The 26,035-nt window shown below is 39.7% G+C and overlaps 1 protein-coding gene across 3 annotated transcripts in view; it reads left to right on the top strand.

Annotated features, from left to right (window-relative positions):
• LOC138043450 (golgin subfamily B member 1-like) overlaps positions 1-26,035 on the top strand; it is a 132,322-nt gene that overhangs the window by 32,913 nt on the left and 73,374 nt on the right. For 2 of the 3 annotated variants that reach the window (XM_068889720.1, XM_068889718.1), the window contains exons 14-43: positions 1,455-1,532; positions 2,197-2,265; positions 4,471-4,542; positions 4,707-4,772; positions 5,126-9,581; positions 11,427-11,819; positions 12,551-12,951; positions 13,500-13,568; positions 14,305-14,355; positions 14,434-14,502; positions 14,695-14,763; positions 14,961-15,041; positions 15,998-16,069; positions 16,393-16,473; positions 17,040-17,111; positions 17,585-17,638; positions 18,913-18,981; positions 19,587-19,658; positions 19,921-19,989; positions 20,446-20,517; positions 20,734-20,802; positions 21,381-21,452; positions 22,136-22,204; positions 22,852-22,920; positions 23,392-23,460; positions 24,141-24,209; positions 24,279-24,350; positions 24,540-24,608; positions 25,077-25,145; positions 25,780-25,854. In XM_068889720.1, the coding sequence (XP_068745821.1) occupies positions 1,455-1,532; positions 2,197-2,265; positions 4,471-4,542; positions 4,707-4,772; positions 5,126-9,581; positions 11,427-11,819; positions 12,551-12,951; positions 13,500-13,568; positions 14,305-14,355; positions 14,434-14,502; positions 14,695-14,763; positions 14,961-15,041; positions 15,998-16,069; positions 16,393-16,473; positions 17,040-17,111; positions 17,585-17,638; positions 18,913-18,981; positions 19,587-19,658; positions 19,921-19,989; positions 20,446-20,517; positions 20,734-20,802; positions 21,381-21,452; positions 22,136-22,204; positions 22,852-22,920; positions 23,392-23,460; positions 24,141-24,209; positions 24,279-24,350; positions 24,540-24,608; positions 25,077-25,145; positions 25,780-25,854 (7,137 nt within the window). The remainder of the gene's footprint in view (positions 1-1,454; positions 1,533-2,196; positions 2,266-4,470; positions 4,543-4,706; positions 4,773-5,125; positions 9,582-11,426; positions 11,820-12,550; positions 12,952-13,499; positions 13,569-14,304; positions 14,356-14,433; positions 14,503-14,694; positions 14,764-14,960; positions 15,042-15,997; positions 16,070-16,392; positions 16,474-17,039; positions 17,112-17,584; positions 17,639-18,912; positions 18,982-19,586; positions 19,659-19,920; positions 19,990-20,445; positions 20,518-20,733; positions 20,803-21,380; positions 21,453-22,135; positions 22,205-22,851; positions 22,921-23,391; positions 23,461-24,140; positions 24,210-24,278; positions 24,351-24,539; positions 24,609-25,076; positions 25,146-25,779; positions 25,855-26,035) is intronic. The other variant, XM_068889719.1, reaches the window with a different exon arrangement.

Below are 26,035 nucleotides of genomic sequence, written 5' to 3'. Positions count from 1 at the left end.
ACAAGAAAATTGGGGCTAACCACGCAATATATGCAAAAGCTTTAAAATACAAAGTAATGTATGGCGTTCTTTTTGAAGCTTAATTATGTCTGAAAAATGTGTGGTTACCCCCAGTTTTCCTTTTGGATACCAAGAGCATTTGCTAAGTTCTTCTTTCTCCGCATAGTTTTTTTAACCGCGCAAAAATATCCCTGTATTAATAAGCACCACCCACAAGAAATCTGAGTATCTCGAGATGTGCAGATACGTATGCGCAATAACAATAGTAGACACTAACTATCCAAGCACAAGTGACATTCTTGGCAGGCAGTTCTCCTTTGGTAAGTCTGCTGATTAAAGCGAGAGATGTGTTTAGCTGAACTCGACAGGTTCTTCTCCAATCTAGACTGTCTAGCCTTAAATAGTAATTAACAATAATTATTATTGTCAATAGTACCACACAAGTGAATAGTGCTTTCCGCACATTCTGATTGGCTAGCTTGGAGGTAAATAGCAAGTAGCAACTCTGAGCAAAACGAGAAAAACAATCCACCACCTGCAAATTACTGGGGGTTCACATAGACGAACGGCTGAATTTCAACAACCATGTAGCTTCAATATGCAAGAAGATCAGTAAGCAGATCGCAGTCATAAGTCGCTTCAGAAAGTTGTGAAGCATCCAAACCAAACTCACGTTATATAAGGCTTATATTTTACCTCATTTCACCTACTGTTACACAGTATGGATGCAATGTGGAAAAACAGCATCGGACAAACTTGAAAAACTGAACCAGCGAGCTTTAAGATTAATTTTTAATGACAATGCTAATACTTATACCACTCTACTGGATTAGCAAACATGCCTTCTCTGCACGACAGAAGAGTCCAGGACATGTGTATTCTTATCTATAAAGTCATTCATGGAACACCTACTCCACTTCGTAATTTACTGACGCTTAGAAGTAAATCACGTAATTTACGGGGCGAATTGATTCTTGTACAACCCAGAGTCATCACCACCAAGTATGGACTAAACACCTTTAGGTACTGCGGACCAAAAATCTGGAACTCTTTAAATGATGAACTAAGGACTTCTCCGACCCTTAAAAAATTTGGAACACGTATCAGAAAGATCACCTTTGACGCATGTCACTGCTCTTTATGCAACTGTTAGACTGTCGTTTATATTTTACATTTTAGCGGCATTATTTGTAAATAATATCGTATCATGATGTAAATAGTTTAATTCTTTTTTTTTTGTTAGTATTATACTCGACTCATTAGCTACTTAAGCTAGGAGCCTAATAAGCTCCAGGCCCTCGAGTATAAATAAAGTTTTCAGTTTTTCACTAACGGTTTAAGTCTTTTTCCCTATCCAATAAGGTTCACTTGCGCTCTGATTGATTTTCATTCTTTTAAAACTTGTTCCATGTTGGTTTAGAACTTTGCTACAACTGGTTTTGTTTATTTTTTAGACGGCAGGCTCTGAGGAGTGGGATTCAAGACGACCCAGAAGCACTTTTAGTCTTGATGCATCTCTATCCCCAGAAAAGGTAGTCGGTCACTTCAGTGCTCAAAGTAATGTTGATTTAGGTTCACACTTCAATCAGGTCGACAGTGATGTTGTTAGTCATGATGTCATGCTACTCTGGATGCTCTGAAAGCTTGTTTGGAAGCTTCCACCCATAGCTCATGACGCTGACGGGGTCTTAAATGTAACTTTTTATGTATTAGATGAAGTATGAGCGGGAGATGTGTACCCATGGGTGTTGTACAATGGCAAGCTGAACTTGTGAAATAGAACAATAAATTGACTACAGTAGAGGTCTGTATTGCATACTAATTAACTGAGCAGGAGTTATTATTTAAATTTATTCTATTGTTTAACAAAACGTTTCAACCCCAGTTGATTTGAATTAGGTTTACAGATGAGTACATGTGACTCAAAAAGTACCTCCTGATTGGTCATAACTTTGGTGAATAGTTATTTACAAGTTACATTCATTATCCTTCAAGTCACATTGGCATCAAATCATGTCTGTTCAAACAGTTATTTGATTTCCTATAATTTACTTCTGTCAGCAATTGTGTTTTCAGTGTAATCCCTTATTTGTGTCCATCGGCACACGGGTGACAATTAGCCTTGTTTAGCTCCCTTTTCCAGCTGCTATTTCAAACTGCATTTATTTTGTCGAATCTACATTTGTTTTTATTTAGGGCGATGACAGTTCTCTTCTTTCTTTGGAGGAGGTAAAATCCTGTCTTGAAGAGCTGGAGAATGAAAAGGTGCAGTTTTATTAATATTGCTAAACTGCCTGTGAACCCTACCGTGAAGTTCTTTTATGGTTCTAATTTTTATATGCCACTTTAAAATTCCTGCATGGCAACATTATCACCCGTTGAAGTTGAATGAGTGCTTGGGAAGATGAAGATGTTGGAAGTTGAAGCTCTCTTTTAGGGCAAAATCCCTCAAAATTATTTTCATAGTTGTCCTTCGATAAAGTAAAAAAAGCTAAAACTGAAAAATCCCTGTAAGCTGCATAGGCACGTTAATGAGAATTACAAATCCCACAGACGTTTGCTGAAAGCTGTCGTAAGGGACCGTCCTGTATTCTTTATAATTTTGGTGGCTTTTCCGAGAGCCCCTTCTCGTATGCGATCAGCTATAGTTGCGATTCCTAGGGTGGTCCCTTACGAGAGCTTCGACTGTAGTTGACGTAAAGCGAAACGTTCAACTGCAACGAATGATTTGCACGCGTAAAAATCTGATAAACGAGAAAATCTAATGGACTGTTTGAAATAGTTGATTAAATGGTTTTACAAATTTAATGGCGTTCGACGAGGGAGAACGCAGTTCATAATCCTGGGTGTCCTGTGCTTTCAAGAGTGGCCTTTTTTGAGATATTTTCGTCGACCAACTGCATTTTCTGCTCTATTTTGAATGACGTCACGTCAGATGCGCAAAGTCTACTGGGTACCTCTTGGTTTTCGTAGTCGGAGATCGTAAAGTGGGTATCTAAAGACTATCTTGTGGTTTTCATAGTGGTGTAGTAATGTTAAGGAAAGCGTGACACTTTGTAACATGGCCTTTCTAACTATAAGTTGATTAAGTATGTCAGTTACTCGCCTGATACGAATCGGAAGTATTGTTGCTTAACCAAACGTGCAAATAAGCTGTTTACGTGTTGCAAACACAGCCAACGTCTTACATGGTGGGAACTATGATTTCTTCCTCGGTATTTCACATAAACAACCCAAACAAAACTTCACAGGAAGTGTTGCGTCGAAATTTCAAATTTAGGATTCCGTACTGAAGAACACGGCCCGCTAAGTTAGCCAATCATACCGCACGTACTATCTGAGAGATCTACAGCTGTAATAATAAGCACTAAATGACTGATTCCAAGGGGAACAGTGAGTTTTGTTCCCCGAGGTGAAAATGAACCGAACTAAATACGAGTCATGATAATCCTTACAAGTTTAACTCAAATACAAATGCGTAACATTTACCTTCAGTAATTACTTTCAACTTTTGTCGCGTATCAGTTGCTGTATTTCTTCGTATTTCGTACTTGAAGCGTTTTGTCGCGGCCATGACTTGAAAAAAAAAAAATTGAAAATTACTCAAATTTAACCGAATATCATTGAAAATCGCGGTGAACGCGGTCACAAATTTGCTACTCTTTCAAGACGCATGTCCTGATCACGTGTAAGTCCAAGGTTTAAGCTGTTGTTTCCCTAGGGATTTAGTGAGTTTTGTTCGTCCCAGTTTTGAGGCGCGTCACGTGATACGTTGTCGTCCAATAGAAAACTGGATTTTATTTGTGACGTATAACAATGCACTTTGTTGACTCTTTATTTTAACAACCCAGCTGGAGGAAAATATGTTCCTCTTTGTAACTGAAATTACGGGGACTTAAAAGTGAACGTACACTAGATAAAATATTAAGTGATCACGTGAAGCCATGATCCTCGCAGTTTTGAACGCAAATTTTGTGATTGCGTAGAGAAGCGTGAAAACTTCAGGACTTCAACGGGGTTTGAACCCGTGACCTCGCGATACCGGTGTGACGCTCTAACCAACTGAGCTATGATGCCACTGGCGTTGGGTGTTCAAACCCCGTTGAAGTCCTGAATTTTCCAGGCTTCTCTAAGCAATTGCAAAAACTGCGTTCATAACTGCGAGGATCATAGCTTCACATGATTTCATATGCGCAGTTCGATATATGATCCATTTCATATATCATTTCATCGTAGATAAAATATTATTTTATACTCGGTGATGAGAATGCATCAGCAGGAGTTTGCACTGCAACTCTTGCATTCAACGAAAATAATTTTTGTATCACAACATCAGCTTGTTTAAGACTCTGCAGTGATAGTAACAGCTATCAAGGCGAGGCCTCGATGAGATATCTCCGATCAATACCAAGTGATCCATTTAATGTATGGCTTTCTGTTCATTTACCTTTTTACGCCCTTTGTTTTTAGGAAAGCGTCTTATCTTCATTGCAACAGAAAGCTCTTAAGCAAGCCAGAGACATGCTAGAATCCATGGCTGAGGTAAAGACAGTGACATTTTTTAAGTGCTGAAACACTGCGAATCAGAGCAATAAATTGAAGGGTTCTTTTTCTGTCTTTGTGATTTCTTTATAATTTGCAGAAGTTGTTATGGTGGTGTAAATTTCAATTGGTGTTTTTTCATTTGTTTCTGTTTTAATCATCAGAAAATTCATCACATGGAAATCACTGAACACGCTCTTAGAGACAAAGTGCGAGACCTGGACTTGGGTGTAAGTCATGTAGAATTTCTGTTGTTGTTATTTTAATGAAAAATTCATGTTTCTCTGTTTTTTTTTTGTCTTTCTCGGTTACATGTTTATAGCTTACATTCTCGTTTTCTTACTTATGAAGATTTCATAGTGGCCAGTTTACTTTGCCAGCTTGGAGTAGCAAAATATCAATATTCAGCTTGATAGCGAGGCAGTGAGGGCAAAAACAATAGAAACACGTTGGAATAAATGTAAAAAATAAATTGCATATCATCCACTTTTCTTTGTCTTTGTCCTCTAACCTCTCTTTCAAGCTGAATTTTAATATATTGGAAAAGGCCTATTGAATATTCTGTTTTTTTTTTCTTTTTCAGTATAACAGCGAATCCCTGAGATCGGACCTGAATGATTCACGAAACTCAGCGGTGTTCACGTGCAACCAAGAAACCGTCACAGACCTGCAGGGGCTCGAACTTGACATCATAGAAAGCTTCTACAAGAAGAAACAGTTTGAACAAGTCGATCACTTGAGGACGGAGGATCAAAACATCCTCACAGAAGACAGATGCTGTACAACCGAGTTGGTATTGGAGGATTTGATTAGCATGGAAAATATATACAACGTGTACTTAAATGGACCACCACGAGAAATCAGGGGCGAATATGGTGAACGCGCTGGTCTTGAAACTGAAGATAAGGAATGCATGACAGACCTTGATTGGCCCGAGTCGGAAAAATTCGATGAGAATTCCAGAAACCGTCTGGACGATTTTCCAGGTGTAGATCTCGCGGATGGAGAGAAAGGTGAGGTAGATAGAATAGAGAAAGAAACTATGACTTACCTTGACCTTGAAGAACTCCAGCAATTAGAAAGTAATTCTCAAAGTTATCTCATGGTAAATACTTCTGTTCGACCGAGAAACGATGCAGTGATAATGACAGACGTCATCTGGGAAGAACTTATTGAAAGAACGAACAAAGAAATGTATTCGGTGATCAATAGTGAGTTGGATCTGCTGTCTAGAGGAAAGGAATGTAAGACTGTTGACGTAGGTATTGTTACTGATCTTGCTTTGTCAGAACTTGCTGAAATGGAAAGCAATTACTTTAAATACGTTGAAAACGAACCAATGGTCAGTGTTAATAACGAAGAACTTGTAGAAGCTTTGCCTGAGGTTGTGCTGGACACATTTCCTGAAGACCTTCCAATTCGAAAAGATGATTGTGTTATGACAGAATTAAGGTGGGATGACATTACGGACTTGGAAAATAGGTGTTACAGTTATGAACGTGATATCGAGGAACTTGAAAACACAGTTGCCGAGTTTTACGTCGAGAAAGATGACAAAAACTGTTGCACAGACTTGTCGTGTGATGATATATCTACCATACAAGAAAAATGCGTGGGTTATGAGTGTCATATCGAAGAACTTGAAAGGAGACTGGCTCAGTTTGATGTTGAAAGAATTGAGCAAGGTACCACTACTGAGATGTCCTTAAAGGATCTTTCCTTTGCCAAATTCGATGTTGAGATGAAGGATGCCGATACAATGACCCATGAAACGAATGACCTGAACAGAATCGGCCTACCACAGATGGTGCAGGAGACATTCCCTGGTGAGGTGCAGACAAAGGATAAGTGCGACATGACCGATGACGTCTGGGAAGAAGTGGAGCAATTGAAAAACACCTATCTTGATTACAGGCAGAATTTAGAGGACATGAAGAACAAGCTCGCTCAGTTTGAAGTTGAGAAAGACGACAAGGAGAGTTTAACCGACATTGCAATGCAGGACCTGGCAGATTTGGAAAGCTTGTACAAGGAGCATTTACGTGAAGTGGATTCAGACACGAACTCCCTTGTAAGTCACGCTGAAAGGGATTCCAGGGAATGCATGACTGAATTAACTGGAATCGAGATCGCAGAATTGGAGGATTTTTACATCGAGAATGCAGCGCATCAATTGCCGTCATCGCCTGTGGTAGAGAAATGGGAGCAAGAGAGCATGACTGATATTACCCTGGATGCAATGCAGTATCTAGACGAAGACGAGCTGCATCGGCAGAAGGTTGGCGGTGCTGGACAAAAAGAGAACAAGTGTACCGAAACCGACCTTACGACTTCCCAATTGGATTATATGGAAGGCATTTTAGGCCAAGCTGAGTTCCTTCTGGCAGCAGAGAAGGTTAGCATAGCCACCATCACAGAATTAACACTTCCTGACCTTGAAGAACTTGAGGATATCCAGGAACGTCACCAATGTTGTCGTACCTTGGAAATGAACTCCGTTAGAAAGGAAGACAAAGATGTTTCAACAGAGATGACTTTTGAACATCTGAAATACCTGGAAGAGATAGAAGCCTCTCAAAAGGAGTATTTAATTGACCTAGAAGAAAAAACTAAAGCTGAAGTAAGCAGTATAGATAAAGAAGATGTACAAATTATGACTGAATTCACTATGATGGACTTGCAATATTTGGAGGTTGGTGGTGCACATGAAAATTGTTTAAGACACGGAAAAGGAGTAGAGATTGATCCACAAACGAGTAGTGTTGAGGTAATGACAGATTTGACCGTCTCCGACCTTCAGTACTTGGAGGAGGTTGAACAGGCTCATGAAGAGTGTCTTACTGATAAAGAAGAAGAGCTGAAGGCCATAGTCGTAGAAAAACAAAATGCTGTGGTAATGACAGATTTGACCGTCTCCGACCTTCAATACTTGGAGGAGGTTGAACAGGCTCATGAAGAGTGTCTAATTGATAAAGAAGAAGAGCTGAAGGCTATAGGCGTGGAAAAACAGAATGTTGAAGTAATTACAGAGTTGACGCTCTCTGATCTTCAGTACTTGGAGGAGCTTGAACAGGCACACGAAGAGTGTGCTATTGATAAAGAAGAAGAACGGAAGGCCCTTGATGTGGGAAATCAGAATGCCGAGGTTATGACAGATTTGACTGTTTGTGATCTCCAGTACTTGGAGAATGTTGAACAAGCTCATGAAGAATGTCTCACTGATAAAGGAGAAGATCCGGATGCAAAGATGGAAAGTGTAGAAATTATGACAGATTTGAGTGTGGTGGATCTGCAGTGCTTAGAGACTAGACTGGAAAACTTTGAGAAGAGTTGTAAGGCGAATGAAAAGGCTTCTGAAAAAGAAAGAAGACCGAGCTTTTGGAGAAAAAGGTCGCGATCGGCTTCATTTACTGATCATGTGCGTCATCATAAGAATACCATGACGGACGTGACTGTCAACATTCTGGAGTACTACGAAGATGTAGAAGCTCTCTATAAAGAGACTGTAGTGGAGATGGAAGAGCTGAAGACTTTGCTTTGTGTGGACAAAAAGGAGAGAGATGTAATGACAGATCTGACTGCTGAAGACTTGGAATATCTTCAGGAAAAAAGTCGAAAGGCAAAGATTGAGGAGGAAGAAAAGACAACCGTCAATAAAGAAATGATGACTGAACTAGCGCTGGATGATCTCGAATCCTTGATAGAGGCAGAAGGTAGGTACAAAGATCTTGAGCTTGAACGTGAGAAAAGAGATGTGCCTCTTTCGTGTGATGCAGAGACAGTTACGGAGCTGACTTTACTTGACATGGAATTTGTGGAGGAAGAATTGGAGCGATTGAAACAGGAACATTTGCAGGAGACAGATTCCACTTGGGTTGTCACTGAACCATCTAAGCAAGACAAAAATATCATGACGGAGTTCACTCAATCCGATCTTCAGCATATGGAAGAAGCTGAAAGCCTTTACAAGGAGAACATCACCAAACCGACAGAAAGCGCCTGTCGAGATAATGCAGGAGTTATGACTGATCTAACGATACCTGATATAGAATACCTTGAGGAGGCCGAGAATCTTTTGAAGACGATGAGTGGGGATGTTGGTGGCCTGGCAGCTTTACTGGTACCTAAAGATGACAAGGAGGTAATAACCGATCTGGTCAGCTCTGATATTGACTACCTTGAGTTACTGGGAGATGTCTACCGTGATGAGAACCGAAATAACAACGCGAACCTTGAGAAAAATGATAAGGGTACCGAAACGGAGCTTACCATTTCAGACATACGAGATCTTGAAGACCAAGTGCATGGTGCTACGGAGGTACAGACTGCACGTTCTTTTCAAGGAATTTTGAATGACAATTTTCAGCCTCAAACACTTGCGTCTTTACAGTCAGAGCTGGAATATCTACCGATTTTAGATGAGCCAGAGTTCGTCTTGGATGATGAGGACGAGGAAGTTATCAGTAGAAGGGAAACAGAGGTAATGACAGAGCTGACGATTGCCGACATTAGAGATCTTGAAGATCAAGTTGTTTCTTCTCGAGATATTAAAGCTTCTTCTTCCGTGAAGGAGGATTTTGAAGTTGAAACGCTAGATTGCTTGCAGTCACAGTTGGAATATCTTCCGGTTTTGGAGGAACCTGAGTTCGTTTTAGACGAAGATGACGAAGGGGAATACATACAAAGACAAGACATCGGTGTCATGACAGAGATTACTTTGTCCGACCTGGAAAGTCTTTTACCAGCTGAAAGAGATAGTTGTGAAGTTATCTCTGAGTCCAATGCTCAGAGTTACGAGAGGCAAGACAATGCTTGTATGACGGAATTGAAAATATCCGACTTGGAATGCCTTGAAATATCTGAGTCGCAGCTCGACGAGGAGGGCTTGAATACTACGGTGACCTCTGAAAGTGGTACTCAATGTGATTTGGAAAATTTTTCCTCCTTAATCCAAGAGCTAAACAGAGAGGCAGAGGAGCACGCCGAAGACATCCCAGCATGGTTTGTGACTGCTTTGAACATGAGAAGACCCGACTTAGGTTTGTGTTCCGTTTTATGCATCTCGCTCGTGCATACCTTGCACCAGCTTCATTCTTAGAACTTGTCTTGGTTCAGTGGAAAGGAACAGAGGTATCATGTGTAAACCCACAAAAAAATATGACTTCGTTGTATAATACTGGTAAATACCATAACGCATGTATGAAACATGTAGGTAAAATACATGTAGAAACTTTCAACTTTTCATGAAGCAGATAAATTGTTATACGTATTAATTTTCTGTAAAAAAATAATGCATCTAAGTCACACGTGAGATAAGTTCTGATTAGAAATGTAAAATCGTCAACTGACTTAAGACTTTTTAACTGTTGTACTTAGACAACGTTTTGTGACGCAAAATCGACTTATGTATGAAGTTAAACTGGGGAAATAGATGTGAATTCGTGAGAAAGTATGAAGGAAAAAATGAAATAGTGTAAAGTACCTTATGGACGGATAAAAACAATCTCCTTATTGATACGATCTTACAACAACAGATAAATACTACATTAATTTATTTCTAAATTTCCTTTAATAACTCACACTAGACTAGAAGTTATTGATTCCTTTATTACGATAATGTAAGTGGTCTAAGAACTTGAAATTGATAACTGTAACAAATTAGCTTGAACTTCTTAACTTAAACTATAACCTTCTTTAAAATCCATGGTACAAAATCAAGCAATGAAGTCTAATTTGAGTAACATTTGTTTCTCATAAACGCATGACTTAAAGTTGATTTTTGAACTCGTGATTTTGTTGTCTTTGCTTTTACTAAAAACGCAACACTGTAACGAAATAACAATAACACTCTGTGCTTGCTCCGCTTGGTAACCGAAATAAATATGATTTTTTTTGATAATATGGTGAATTAATGAGGCTATAATCATCTAAATTATATTTTGAAATGTAACTGGAATGTATAAAGCAGCAGTTGTATATTGCAAGTTTTGCAGAGCCTCTGTTCTCAGGAAGTTCTTTTCTGCATGAAACTCGAAAAGGGAACTTAGGAATGCACCTAATCTCAAATATGTTTCGTCGGCCGGGTGCGATAAGACATTTTTTCTTACCTTCAGTCAAGTACAAATTAAATATTGTCATTTTCCTCGAAATTTCGCTTTTCGTGGCTGTACTGAAAACGTAGACCAACCAGCAGTCATTTTACTCACGTGATTTGACGCATTGCCTGTGACAGGCATGGATTTAGAGCGAGTTTTAATCGAGTGTCGTAAAACCAAAACCAAAGTAATTAGTTTGGCCAATCAAAAAGGACGGAGACAATCCAGTAAACCAATCAAAACTCGAATTACACGTAGCCGTCACAAAGCGCGGGAAGATGTGAACGCGGAGCCACGATTGGTATTGGTTTCACTTCAGATTGGTTGAACTTTGAACCAATCACTGAGTGAAGTAATCATAAACCAAAGCAATTCGCTAATTACTTTTGACACTCAATTGAAAACCGCCCTATTCCTCATATGTCTTTGATGCTTAAGTTCTTTCATAAATTGGTTGCGGCAAAGTTTGGGATGTCATTCCAAAAACAGGGTCAGTACTTCCCATTAGCTTCTCCGCGGCGGGACAAATAACTGCCGTGCTTTTTTTTGAACGTCTTTTGGGCTCCTTAAAATGAAATCCGAGTCCCCACAATAAAGGCAAACTGTTTTGTGGTGTTCAGAAATAAATTTTGCGGAAGGAAATATTTTGAGGCTAGGTGCGTTTGATTGTATCTTCTGATCCTTCTTGGAAATGGCCAGTAATCGTCTACATTGTTCGTGCTCAGATTTAACTGTTTTAACTGAGGCTTTGTTAAACCCTCTAACTTGCCCATTTAATTGCCTCAACAGGCTTCAATCCCATTCATCTTGTAGTACGGCAAAGCGATGTCGTCCCTACGGACCAACTTCAAGATAGAGAATTGCCATCAGAATGTGAAATTGAAAAAAGCCCTTTGCCTAATACGCTTATCGACTCGAATTACCTCTCTGAGCATACCTCAGATAGCCAACAACTTGAAGAGGAAGACTTGGACAAATCAGGTCGTGAATCATGGACAGGGGAGAAAGATGGTACTTTTTATGTAGACGTTAGTATTCAATGCGAGCTTATTGATGTCGTGGGTGTGTTGGCAGAGCATCAGAAGGACGCGAACGAAGGCAACGTGCCTCTGTCTTCGGTAGATGATCGTATGACTCAAGATGATGCGGGTACCTTCCTGCCTGAAGCCATTGACATTAGAGGCAAGTAAACGAACTAGGGCATGCTTTTATGCAGTTTGTTTGCCTTTTGTTATCAGTCCACTAATATAGTTATAAGCCTGTTTTTTCAAGTGTGGGTACTGTGTTTCCGATATTGGAGAATACAAGTATTTATATATTCCCTTGGATTTTATCGGTTGTGCATGGATGAATTCGAGCAACTCTTGTAGGGAAGATATCGTTGACGTCATTCATTGTCATCAATGTGCCAACCAGAGCCCCATTCGCTGTCGAAACAAAAGTTCTTTTGTTCCTGTGGATGGCAAATTTGAATAACAAAAGCAATGTTTGTAAACAGATATCTTCCCTATTATAGTGCTTCTTTTTGTTTAAGGCTCCTGTAAATATCTCACTCACACATCGTCGATAGACCACAGACGCCCACTCCCTTTCGCTTTTTGATCAGTGTTTGCGTATATATAACGCTTGTTAGAACTTTCTAACACTAAAGCGCGCGCAATTTATCGTACTCATACCATGTGATTAATAGGTCGATACATTTTGTACACTCTGCATTGTTCGACCCCTTGCTTTTAGGTTTGATGCTTTGGAAAGTGAGCCAACAAGTCGGTGAAAAACTCACTTGGTTACTTACCTTTGATTTCTACCCATTTTTATTTTGAAAACTTCATAAACTGGCGTGTTATAGTCCCTTAACTGTTTTTCATAAAGTGAACACCGTTGAAGGTAAACTCTCACTTTTGCGTCTTCAGAAGACGGGTCGGGACCACTATTTACTTCTCGTGACGACAGCGATTCTGCATTGAAGCAAACAGACGGCCCGATTGTACCTCCTTCTGAAGCAGAGAACAGCGACGTATTAACGGACATGCCACGGCGTCACACTGCGATAAACCGGTTTGACCGGTTTCTTCAAGAGAGAAAGGACTCGGAAATGCTGCATTTGCAGAATTTGCAAGAAAACCTTGATGAAGGTGAAGAGGAAGAAGAATCGGAGGAAAGAGACGTGTTAATAGATATGCCACAGGATAGCAGTGCTGTTAACAAGTTTGACCGGTTTTTAATGGAAAGACAAGATTCTGAGATGCTGAATCTGGAAACACTGAAAGAAACGCTGGAGACAGATGATAGTGGAGTGACAGTGGACGCTAAGGTTAAGCTTCATTGCTTACAATTATTTTCAAATTTATTCTCCCCTGTTTTATTTTTAGTGATGAATGCGAAATCCAGTATTTTTCCTTTTTCTCTCTCGATATATGAATGGAAATATTTGTTATAAGTTAAGGAATATGGGAAACTAGACTTCGTGGAATTGAAATGTGAAGTATGGAAAGTCGTAATAAAGAGATTATGGTTCGCTCAGGAAGAAAAGCATTCCGTTTTTACTTCGTAGCAGACTTGTTTTAACTGTCATTGGACAAAATTTTGTTTCTCCTTCGTGGGTTTGGGACGACGCGAAAGGAAAAACGCTTGTTGCTCGCCAAATTCTTGTTGCAAGCGACCAAATGACTTTCATTGTGGTCATGACTTCCATTACTTGGCCGGGCAGTTTGACCTGGCGTTTTCCTTTTCAAATTTAAATTTTCTGCCATCCCAGAAAACCCAGTTAACTAAAACTCAAAGAGCTTTGTTTTTCGAAAGCAGTGTCACACGGGAACCACGATAAACTTGTCGTCATAGCGTGTTTCGTACATTTTTCAGAAATTAAAAGAGCTGGAAGACGAAAATGAAGTTTTGAAAAGACAGATTCAGTTATTGGAAAACACACAAGTAAGTCTCTCATGGTTCTTAGCATTTGACCGCGTTGCGCGGTCTTTGCTTTTGTCCGAATTTTTAATTTTCTTGTGCAGAAAAGAGAATTGAAGTTCAATTGTGTTTTCATGCTAATGTAGTGGTTCACGTGACTTGGTACCAGTTTCTTTCATGTCAGTAGAACCGCGAGGTTTTTGAGTCAATCGCCTCTCAATCGTGCGTTTGTCACACAATCGAGAGTCACTCGACCATTTCTCTCGATTGCATGACAAATTACGATTGACTCAAAAAGCATGCGGCTCGACTGACATTCAGGGGATTGCTAGCAGTCGCGTTGATGGTGATGGAAATGTCAGGGCGGTTACAGTGAAAGTGGCATTGTTGATGACGTTGGTGATAATGTTCGTAATGGTGGTAATGATGTTGGGGATGATATTGGTGATGATGAGGGTAACTATATTGATTGTTGATGTGATGTAAAGAACGTGATTAACATAGGGTCAACCCTGCCTTCAACCCAAGTGAAACCTTTTCTGAAAGGTAGTCTATGGCACGCAGGCCTATTTGACGATAACTCGCATGGTTTCCAGTTACCCTTGTTGCCTTAAAAACATATATTATGAACTTACGTACGCTTCATCTCAGCAGGAATTAATCGATATCGCGGATTGTTGATTTTGTTGTTGTTACTTGTTGGTAAAAACTTAAGACTACAAGAGTTAAAATTTGGTTGTGGAATATTCTTGCCTTGCAGAATAGTGGAGTACTCGAGGAGGAGATGGCTGTGCTTAAAGAGCAAGTGGAGGTATGCCAATACAGTGAAAACCTTGCTAGCTGCCGTTTTCAGCCATTGTGTGACTCTTCATTGTATTTTCACATTTAGGCTGCAAAAGAATTGAAGGAGGAAAACCAGTTACTCAGAGAAGAGATCCAAAACTTGAGGGAAACGGCGGTGAGTGGCTGAACTGTAAACACACGAAGTCGTCTTGAGATTGTGCTTGTAGTTTATTCGGGGGGTGTGGCGGGGGGAGTGAATTCTCGATCACTTCTGTCTTAAAACCTTAAGATCCTTTCAACTTAGTTTTAAATGAAGGTAGTTCCTTTCTTCCGCATTTGTGAACTTTATTTTGTGTGTATTTGACAGACATTAGAAGAGTTGGAAGAAGAAAATGGTTTGCTCATAGAGAAAATCAAAATGCTCGAGGAAGTAGTGGTAAGCAGTATTTGCAAGCGCTGTGGGTGATTTTCTGATAATTCTGCACAGACCAATCCACATTATTTCGATTCTGAATTTGTGTCCATTGCTGTGAATCCAGCGACCTTAACATCATACTTGCACGCGTCATGCAGGTTGCGACCACTTTCTTTGCGTTCTATCTATTCACGGTATTGTTATTTTATGTTTCTTAGGTCACTGATAAGGATGTCAAGGCTGTCGAGAAAGAGAATGAAGAACTACGAGAGAAAATCAGAACCCTCGAGGAATCTATGGTATAAGCGCGTGATCCGACCCCTTGTGTGTAAAACTGTCGCTCTTCCCCCAACCATGTGGAAATGCATGGCCGACCTGCAATCCGGCATTACAGGATCCAAACCTCCTTATTACCATTAAAGCTGTATCTTTGTCTGTATGTCCAACACTTGGAAAATTCCCTATTGACTTATGGTTTGTTTTTGCCAACATGGCCTCATTCATGCGATATCACGCCTAGTCGGCTACATTTGTGAGAGAGATTATAGGACCAATGGTTATGTTAATTATTCATCATCGCAGCTAAAGTATGTAATTGGCCGTTGGATTGGATAAAAAGCTTTAATAAAACTAATAGTCCAGCTGTTACACCAAAAATCGTTCACTTTGTGATAGAAGCATGTAACTTGACAGGATAGTACACTTATTAAGTACTGAACATTTTCTGATGTAGGTCCAGCGGCGAAACTCCTTTTTCAGAGGATAAGGGGGCGTGACCATATTCTCTTCATTTCAGTCAACATGAAAACGAGGCTGATATGTGACAATTGTTTTTTGTGGTCGAAATTTTAATTTCCACGATTCAGAGCAATGACATATTTTACGTGTCTTCGTGAGAAAACACACATTATATATATATATATTTATGGACGTCACGTGATATATATGTCGCGTGAAACGAGGCTAACATTAGAAAACTGTTTTTTCGGTTAGAAATTTTAACTTTAAGAAAAAGAAATATCTTGGCACTGTCAGAGCAATGGCTAGAACATCTTCGTACCTCATTTACGAGCCCTTTAGAACAAACCCATGTTTAAGTAAAACCACTAATCAGCGTAATCCTGTTCAAGTCGTTGCTATGTAACGTCTCACATAATTAAAATCAACCTCGCCCATTAGTAGACGCAACTTCTTTGCTAACCTGGCTGGAACTTTTAATTTACTTCTGTGGCTTCTTTATTATTTTCTCGTTCAGAATACTGAAGACCTCGAAAGGGAAAATGACTCCTTAAGGCGACAAGTTCAAGCTCTTTCAGCTGAGCAAGAGGTAAACTCATTTTTCATTTTTTGCCTTGGGTAATGAAGTATAGAGTGACCCGTTTGAAGGCCTTTGATACGAGGACATCTCCAGGGACACACTGGCGTCCCGCGAGTGTGTTTGAAGACGTCTATCAACAAACACCGTCATTTAACATTAGAGGCGGGTTATGAAAGGGAACTAGACACGATACGATAGATAATTTTGGAAGCTTTTTCGTTTCAGCTAGCGAAAGAAGTAGAGGAAGAAAACCAAATCGTAATCGGGAGGGTTGGAATCCCTGGTCTCTGCGTTCCACACATTTTTAGTGTTTTCAGTCTTTTTTTGCTTAGGTCAGTGATCAGGATGTCAAGGCTGTTGAGAAGGAGAATGAAGAACTAAGAGAGAAAGTCAGAGTCCTTGTGGAATCTACGGTATGAGCCCTTGGTCCATCCCCTTGTGTGTAAAACTGTCGCTCTTCCTCCAACTGTGTGGAAAAGCATGGCCGATTTGCAATCCGGCATTACAGGATCCAAACCTCCTTATTACCATTAAAGCTGTATCTTTGTCTGTATGTCCAACACTTGGAAAATTCCCTATTGACTTATGGTTTGTTTTTGCCAACATGGTCTAATTCATGAGATGTCACGCCCAGCCGGCTTCATTTTTGAGAGAGAATGTAGGACCAAGGGCTATGTTATTTATTTATCATCGCATTCAAGGCATGTAATTGGCCCTTGGATTGGATAAATAGCTTTAATAAAACTAACCCGAGATTAGCGAGCTTTTGAAAACACACGGCCACGTTTTAAGTAAAACCACTAATCATCGTAATCCGGTTCAAGTCGTTGCTATGTAACGTCTTCAGTACTTGATTTAAATCAACCTCACCCATTAGGAGAAGCAACTTCTATGCTAACCTGGCAGGGTACTTTTCTAATAGATAGCTGGAACTTTTTTTATATATTTCTGTGGCTTCTTTCTTCTTTTTTTCGTTCAGAATACTGAAGACCTCGAAAGGGAAAATGACTCTTTAAGGCAACAAGTTCAATCTCTTTCAGCTGAGAAAGAGGTAAACTCATTTTTCGTTCTCATTGCCTGTAGACGAGTGGGCTGTGAAGTATAGGGTAACTATCTTAAGGCCTTTAGATATGAGGCCATCTCCAAACACATCTACAATAGGGAGTTTAAGCACGTGCGTTTTTGAGACGCGGGCGGCAATTAACCGAGCGTGAGCTGTTTTCCTTTTTTAAGTCGTCTTCACACAACCACCTTTACATTGCGAAGTACCTTTTCTCCATTATAGATGATTAGTATAAAAGATCTGGGAGACACCATGCATTGTCCTGGCACGCGAAATGTTCTCTTCCGGTTGTCGTCTGCGTCTGAAAAACGCACGTGCTTAAGCTCTTTAACTCACTTACAAGGACTCGAATGTTTTTGAAGACGCCTATTAATTAACACCGTTATTAAACGTTAAAGGCGTGTTATAAAAAGGAACTAGACGCGATGCGATTGATAACTTTGGAAGCCTTATCGTTTCAGAGAGCGAAAGAAGTTGAGGAAGAAAACCAAATCCGTGTCCTCGAAATGTCCACTGTGAGTAGCACGAGACATGTTGTCATTTCAGATATTATTCATGCTTAATTTTTTAGTTTTGTATAAACATATACGGTCCGCTTATTACCCACCCGTGACTAACTCGGAGAGATCCAACCATTAACCTTAGCTTTCAAAAGGACTGGACTGTCTGCACAAAGAATAGAGTTCAGAATGAAATTGCAGATTTTCAGATGGCGATGTCCAACTAGAAAGCTTTGCTCCTTGGGACACCGCACACCTATCAGCTGTCTATAATATGGCCTAATATCATTCTTCTTTTCTTTTTTTGTTATTATTTGTAATATAAATTGTGTGTAAGTGCTTTGAATAGTGTGAATAAAGAATTGAATTGATATATACTTTGTCTTTTCGTCTAAAGAAAGAGGAATTTTGTGAACGTTCCAATTTTTAGATCCTTTTCGGGTGATCGGTTACTTTTACGATTCAAACGACTCTATTCTAAGTCCTTTCCTGGTATTGAACATGAGGAAGCAGGGTTTGTGCAGAGGTGAAAGCAATCGGTCTTCACCAATGTGGAGTTGTTTTGTTTTCTGTCTTTTGCTTCTTTTGTTTTACGTAATTTCTGCTCTGGTACCTGCAGCAGCTGCCCAGCTTTTGCCCTCTTGTGAAAAACTAACAGTTAATTTGAATTTGATTGGATTTAAAGGGAACCTACACTAAAAAAGGAACATATCTTTAAAATAGTTAACATAATGCTCACAATCAAAATTGTTCGAACGTTTTCAAATGGGAGCGTTTGTATCCAAAATAAATAAATTCTAAAAACGGTTTTTTTGGTTTTCAAATTTCCCGGGCGCCGCCATCTTGAATAATTGTGACGTTTCATGGTTGCCCTATTGTTTTAAAACAAAAGTTCTTTGTGGAAGTACAAAAGAGCAACCATAACACGTCACAATTATTCAAGATGGCGGCGCCCAGGAAATTTGAAAACCAAAACAAGCGTTTTTGAAATTCATTTATTTCGGATACAAACGATTCCATTGGAAAACGTTTGAACAATTTTGATTGTAAACATTATTATTTTGAATATTTTGAAGTTGCATTCTTGTTTTAGTGGAGGTTTCCTTTAAGTAGTTCAGTTTGGTGCCCTGCAAATTACGCTGAGGACTTTGATTAAGTGACTGTCGTTATGATTGTGATTATGATGGTGATAAATATTAATAATATTACTGTTACTGACAAGATTCCACAACTGTGAAAAGCATAACAAGCATAGAACTAACATCGCCTCCGCTATGTCTCTGTTTCAGAATATTGAAGACCTTCTGAAGGAAAACTCACGGTTGAAGGAACAGATGGGAACTACGGTTGAAGCTGAGGTTTGTTCCTCTTTTCAATCAAGGCATTTTCTTGTCAAGAAAAATCTCCGCAATACGAACCACATGTTGCATTTGTTATTTAATGTTAGATGTTGTCTTTGTTATTGAAATATTGTGTGTTTTCATCAACACTTGGGACGGTATGCTCTCTGTTGCACGGTTCATTAAAACAGTTTGGTAAATAACCTAAAAGGCTCAACTTCAAAAGTCATGCATTTTCTTCTTCGCTTCGGTTGGCTTTGACAGAGACTTTTGAATTGTTGGAAGGCTTTGTTTTTGTATAAGAGTTTGTATATCTTTCAGCATCACAAACACTGGTCCTGACCGTAAGTTTCTTTTGAATTTAAAAACATCGGAGTAAAAGCGTGTGGTAAACGCGAAACTGTTTCCTTCACTTGAAACTGTCAAGTAAGGACAAATAGTTGTCACGTGGTACTGTGTCCCATTCGTGTTTGCCGAATCTCTACTCTCATCTTTTTCGCGTGATAGTTGTAACATTCTGTTCAAGTATGTGTACGTGAAAGCCATTTAACATGTGGCACATCACTTACTTGTATAAGGCTGTCGCAGGGGAAAAGACCGCTCAGTCTGTTCTGTTGTTTCAGCGAGTAAAAGAACTTGAAGCCCAAAATGAAACACTCAGAGAAAAATTGCAGGAGATGTATGAAGAATCTGCGGTGAGTCAGCCAAACTTTAGTTGTAACAAGAGCCTTAAAAGGGTAAGGTGACCGTGTAGCGGCATAAAGGCATACTAAATGACCTTAGGAGGAGGGTAACCAGACATGCTTTGATGCTGCTCTGGATTAAAGAATAAGGATTAACTTACGAAGTTACGATTATTTTTCAAACCAGAGTCTCATCCAATCATGTCAGGTTGATTGCCAACCCGGTTGCAGTGTGACCTTTAAGCTCCTTTCTTTTTATGACTTATGTCTTTAGAAGGTGGAAGACCTCTTCAATGAAAACTGTTCGCTGAGGAAACAGGTGGAAATTAATGTTGACCCCGAGGTATGTAATGTTATGGCAGCCTCTAAGAGCCTGTGAAACAGAAGACTGTATAATCATCGAAACCGCTTGCATCAAATGAGTTAATACTGAGGTACCTTTAGACCGGTTAAAACACACTTGACTTTGGCATGCGTAAGGACGACCTTGCGAGAACACTTTGACAAGGCCAAAAGTGTGCGGGTTTGTATTCCCAGGTTCTGTGATCATAAATTCTGTCGCCTCAGACTCTCTCTTCAAAGAATGTGCACGTGTTGCAACGAAAGCTAGTCACGTGATCAGTGGGTCACTTTTCAAACAAAATCGTATCTGCATAATATGGAGCTAAATTCTCGGAAGAGGAAGACTTGTATCCCAGTTGGATAACATTCACGGCCCCTGTAGTGTGGCGGTAATAAAGACTTTTTTTGCGCCCTTGATAAATCATGTTCGCTTTCCAATCTCTCTTCTTTTTGTCAGAGAATGGAAGAATTAAGGAATGAAAACGAAATGTTGAAGGAAAAAGTATTGAAGATGCTGGAAGAATCTTCGGTAAGACTAACCATCATATTTAATTTGCCTTTTTTTGTTTATAAAGTCCAAAGTAAAGCAAAGACAGAACGTTTTAAAATCAGGTGAATCAAAAACTGAGCTAACGAAACACAAGGTAGCGATTCACTGACAGTGTTCAAGTTAAAAGTAGAGGGCTTAAGCTACGAGTCCAGACGGTGTGGAAAAGTTTGATCTCTTTCACTGTTTCTTTTTCAGAATGTTGAAGTGCTGGTTAAGGAAAACTTGCTGTTGAAGCAGGAAATCAAGACGATGGTTGAATCTGAGGTTCACGGCTTTTTTCATTCTAACCGTCTTGTACCTTGTCAGTTAAAGTCTCCGGAAAACAATCTGATTTTGTAGTTCTCCCTATCTGTCTCTATAATTTTCATCGATTCAACCACGAAAATTCGAAGTAATATTTAGATAGATACTGTGGTGCATATTTATCATCATTGCCCAACAGTTGTCTTCTATTTATAAAGCGGATTTTTCTTTTAGATCCATGCATTACAGTAGAATTGTCTTCTAAGCTAGTCGGAAATGAAACTCAAGAATGTTTTGTCAAAAAGAACAACTTGGTATTGTTTAATTGGTTTGAAAGCATTCCTTCCTGATAAAGTACCTGTTTTTCTTAAATCTTAATCTCCCTTGAAGGCTTTTCTCTCTAAGTTTTTTTAATTTTATTTCAATACGTATTCATTGAGGAAAACCGGCGCGAAATATCTCGTAAAGAGAATCCGAATCCGTCCGTCCTCATTCAACCGCAAAGGCTTCCATGTTAGTGTCAATATTTAGTATAAAAAACTTTTTAAACCATTTAACTTGTGGTCGTCTCTTATTGGTAATTTGATTTGCTGTTTCAGAGAGTAAAAGAACTAGAAGACCAAAGTGACACACTCAAAGAACAATTACAGCAGATGCACGAAGAATCTGTGGTGAGTCAAGAAATCTCTAATTGTAACACTCTTATGTAGGTGGTTTCGACTGCAGGTGTCCATGACACCACTGCGAGCAGAGTCTTCTAAAACTCACCAGACGGCGAGCAAGAGAGGCTCTGCAGAAATCGTGTCAAGTCTTTTAAGTCGCCGCAGCCCAAGTTTCGGGGCTAGTCACTCTGGCCAAACAGGTTTAGGCAGCGCGCGCATCATATATTTAACAAGGCGAAGGTCAAAATCGAGCCTTCAGTACGAAAATCAATATGGCGTCTAGGAGCGCGATCGAGGCTTAGCCTGGGTTTGAAACTGTCTCCAACCAACGGCTTGCGCATACTCAATGACGACTTGACACGATTTCTGCAGAGTCCTTTCTTTCTCGTCGAGTTAAGAAAGGCTCTGCTAGCAGGGTGCCATGACGATACAGCATGTTGACAGACAATGTCATCTTCATGCACTCTGTCAACCGCTGGAGGCAAGTTTTTCGTGCATCCCAGTTGGATGACATTCAAGGCCACAGAAGATTTGCGATAAATCAGACGAAGCCATTTACGTGCCCTTATTAATTATTCGGTGCCTTTTTTCAAAACTTCGAACCCATGTCACCTCGTTTTTTAGTTTTCATCGATCTCTCTTGCCCTCATAGTTCAGTTTCAGTTCTTCAAGTTAGCTTTCCAATGTTTTAGGAAGTGAAAAAGGTGGAGGATGAAAACGAATCTTTGAGGGAAAGAGTAAAAATGTTGGAAGGATCTCCGGTAAGAGTAACTGGTCAAGAAACGTTTGTTCTTTTTATGGCTTGAATTGCAAATTTACTCGGTGCATTTGCAATTGACTTTTTGAATGTTAGGGCTGGCAATCGCTAACGACACAATTACAAGCTCAAGTAACACGCGCAATTTATTGAGCGTGTTGATGCCGTTTGTTGGGACACTAGAAAATAAGCCACAACAAACTAATGCTTCTGCCGATCTTTCCTGTGCTAACGCTATCCTTCAGTACCCTTCCTATGAGGGGAAAACCCCCAAAACGGAAAAATGCAACCTTGGGGTCATTGGTTATAAAAGAATCGAAATGTTAGAAAAGCTAATCTTGCAGGAAAAAACTTAGGGATTTCTGGCACCCAAAATACACCCGAAAGGCACCTCTGGGCTTTCGATAGATGAATGCCAGGGTAGTGACAAAAAATGAAGTGAAGTGTTCCCAGCTTTTTGGTGATTCAAAATCTTCCATAGAAGAACGCCGTCACTTGATAAAATGAAAACCGCTGGGTGCTGCATGGTCAAGGTGACGTATAAGCGTCATTTGATTCGCAAGAATGGCAACTGGATCGTAGAATGGTGCTAGCATCTGCGCTGGAGAAAGTTATCCAGATTAGAGTTGTTCATTTTTATTTTCTTTAAAGAACGTGGAAGACGTAGTCAATGAAAACGCGTTGCTGAGGGAACAAATTGAAATTATGAAGGAAGCAAGGGTATGTCAATTCCAAACTAGTGATAGAGAATATATGGAATTTCTTATATTTGAACTTCGCGGCTTGATCAGTGGCGAAAAAAGTCTGCCATGATAAAATCCAAGACCGGACTCGAACTCATGACCCTGCGATTGCACTGTACTTGCTCTACCATCTCATCTGCCATCGATTTGAGCAACTGCAGCGCAATCACACGGTCATGCCATGGGTTCTTTTTCTGGTTATTTTCTTTTTTGTTTAGCCATGGGACAATCGGATCGAATTTAAATTTACGCGATGACTGTGCAATTAAGTTTCGAAGGTGTCGCGGCATTCTGCGCGATGTTCAAGCGGAGACTTTTTCAGTCTTCTTTCGCAGCTGCCTCAGTTTCTTCATTTACTGTTACGGATATGAAAAGAGATAGTAAACGACTAAAGAACACGAATAATACAAATAATACAGCTGACGGTTGCCATGGTTTCCGTTTTCAGAGGCAAGAGGAATTGGAATATGAAAACGAAACTCTAAAGGAAACAATAAAAATACTGGAGGATTCTGCTGTAAGTGTTGTGGGAAAAATTATTCACTGCCAGTACGTCATTTTATGTTCGAGAGTTATGGTTAGCTTCAGACAGATGTTGCACCTCACGGCAGATTCACGGCCTGTTCGACCGACGCCCTATGTTATATGCCTGTGCTCGATTTTCGATTTTCTTTAAAAGCCTTAAAGGGACTTTGACAGCTTTTATATTTGTACTTAAAGAATGATCGCTCGTTTCTATATGTGAATCCTGCGATGCCCTTTGATGTATACACACGTAGCCATAAGAAAAATACTTTTGTCCTTTATCTGTAAGCACTTCGATGTAACACTAAGCCACACCGGTAAGATTAATACATGTAGTTCTTTCGTGGTACTGGTCCTTCAAAATCAAATCTCGTCCTGCGAAATCTTGAAAAGTGCAGTTGCAATTTTCTGTATGAATCTCAGTCGTAAGTGCCTTGTATGCATCTCATAGTCACTTTTCCAAAACGCTACTACGAAATCTACTGATGTCCAGCATCGATGCTCAACTGAATGGATCTTGACCGCGCAAGAGTCGTGCTTGACGTTGACAAAAAAGGCAAAACTTCGATCAGAAGCAGCACATGTTTTTCTAGGACATTTACTGTTTGTAGTTCTCTTTTTATATCGAAGAAAACTACCGACTCTTTCATTGTTTTTGCTATTACTTTTCAGATTGTGGAGCGCGTAGGAAATGATGAACTAATGCAGAAGATGCAGGATCTTGAGAATTCCACTGCGCAGGTAAACCTTGCTGTTCAGTAATGTTGTCTGTGTTTGGGCGAACTTGAGTATATTTTCGATTTGTTGTAGGCTGTGGAAAGACTAGAAGAGGAAAACGCGATCCTGAAACAAAATATTCAGATCTTAGAAGATTCTACAATTGTAAGTTCAGTTCAGGCATCTTTGGATGCTACTTGTCAGCTTAATGTCGTAACTATCTCACGCGGCTGGTATAGGAAGTTTCCGTTGAAAGAGTGAGACCAAGCCGGGCTACAAGATTTCTGTTTAAATTGGTGTAAGGCATACATGATACATACATGATTTATGATAAATCCCAAATTCTATTTGCAGAATATGAGAGACTTGGAGAACGAAAATACACTCCTCAGAGAAAAGGTCGAATGTTTAGTTGGCTCCACGGTTAGTATACGAAGGTTACTTATGTAGTCTTCAGTTGTTTCTTAGGCTGGCCTCAGCTATTAGAATCCGCCGGAACCCTCAACTCTTTGAGCCAACGGTAACACTGGTTTTAGATGGCGTTTCAAACGTAATACGTGATTTCCGAGATAAATACCTACCACTAAAAGAACTATAATGGTTAAACTTTGAACATGACTTAATAATGGCAGTTAGGAGTCATTCGTTAGAATATAGCGATAGTGTTTTATTGTAAGAGAGACCCAGTAAAAGTTCGACTTTTGTGGCGGTCAGTCTGTTTTTCTCGTATAAAACCATTTCTTAAGAAACTGAATTTTCTAAGATTGGTGTAATTATAGTTGCCAAAGTATCTGGCGGATTTAGAACGATACGAAGAGTGTACGTAACCGGAAGAAGATGATGTCACTTTAAACAAAGTAGTTTTGTTCTGAAGATTGTTTCCTGCCATAGAAAACGCAAGAACTTGAAGAAGAAAATGCCTTGCTAAGAGACAAACTCCGGGACTTTGAAGAGACTTCAGTAAGTATTCAATTTTATTCTGTTCCGTCTTAGCTCAGGTTCTTTGAACACTTTCCAATTTCGCGAGATCAGAAAGCCTTTTCAATCATCAACTGAAACAAGTTTCCAAGCCGGCGCGTTTTAATTCGTTCTGAACATGTTTAAATACATATGATATCTCTGTGCGAATTTTCAATCACACCGTTAAACATTTTTACTTTCAAATGGAAAGGAGTTTGATTAGCATGAAAATACGCAAAACGTTTTGCTCTAAGATTGTCTAAAAAAGAAAGCAGGGAAGACAGAAGGGAACAGCAACTTGAAAATAGACTTTTGACGACTCAGCAGCAACACTCGATTTTTCCCTCGTCCACTTCCTTGTCCGGAATGTTAGCTTTTTTGACGACATGGAAGCGGAAAAGAAAAAAAAGAGTTATTGGTTGGCTTTGCCGTCACCGTAGCCAACCCACGGTTGTTCCTCAAACTAATTCTCCGAAGATTAAGTTCGACTCTTATGCAACCTTATATTCAACCGCCTAGAACAAGCACGAGTGGTTTTCTCTCTTTCTCTGACCAGCTCTTTGTCGTGCCGTAAAACAAGCGCGAAATTACTTTTAACACTCTTTTGAAAACCGCTCCTATCTTGTTGTTTTAGTACGAGGTGGACTTTCCCAGGGAGGAACTCGACCTTTTGCAATCAAAGATAGAGCAGCTGAGAGAAGCAGAAAAGGTAAGTGGAAAAAAAGTACTTTACGGTATCGTGCGGTATTAGAGTGTGGTACCTTCGACTATCCCATGTCGAATGACGACCCAAGAATACTTGCCTAACTTATACTCTGACAGTCTTTGAAACTATATGATAGCAATTATACTTGAAAACTCTAAGTGAACTCGAAACTACCAATATGTAT

Source organism: Montipora capricornis, chromosome 3 (genome assembly GCF_036669925.1).
Source record: "Montipora capricornis isolate CH-2021 chromosome 3, ASM3666992v2, whole genome shotgun sequence".
NCBI lineage: Eukaryota > Metazoa > Cnidaria > Anthozoa > Scleractinia > Acroporidae > Montipora > Montipora capricornis.
This window is presented reverse-complemented; position numbering and strand designations above follow the sequence as displayed.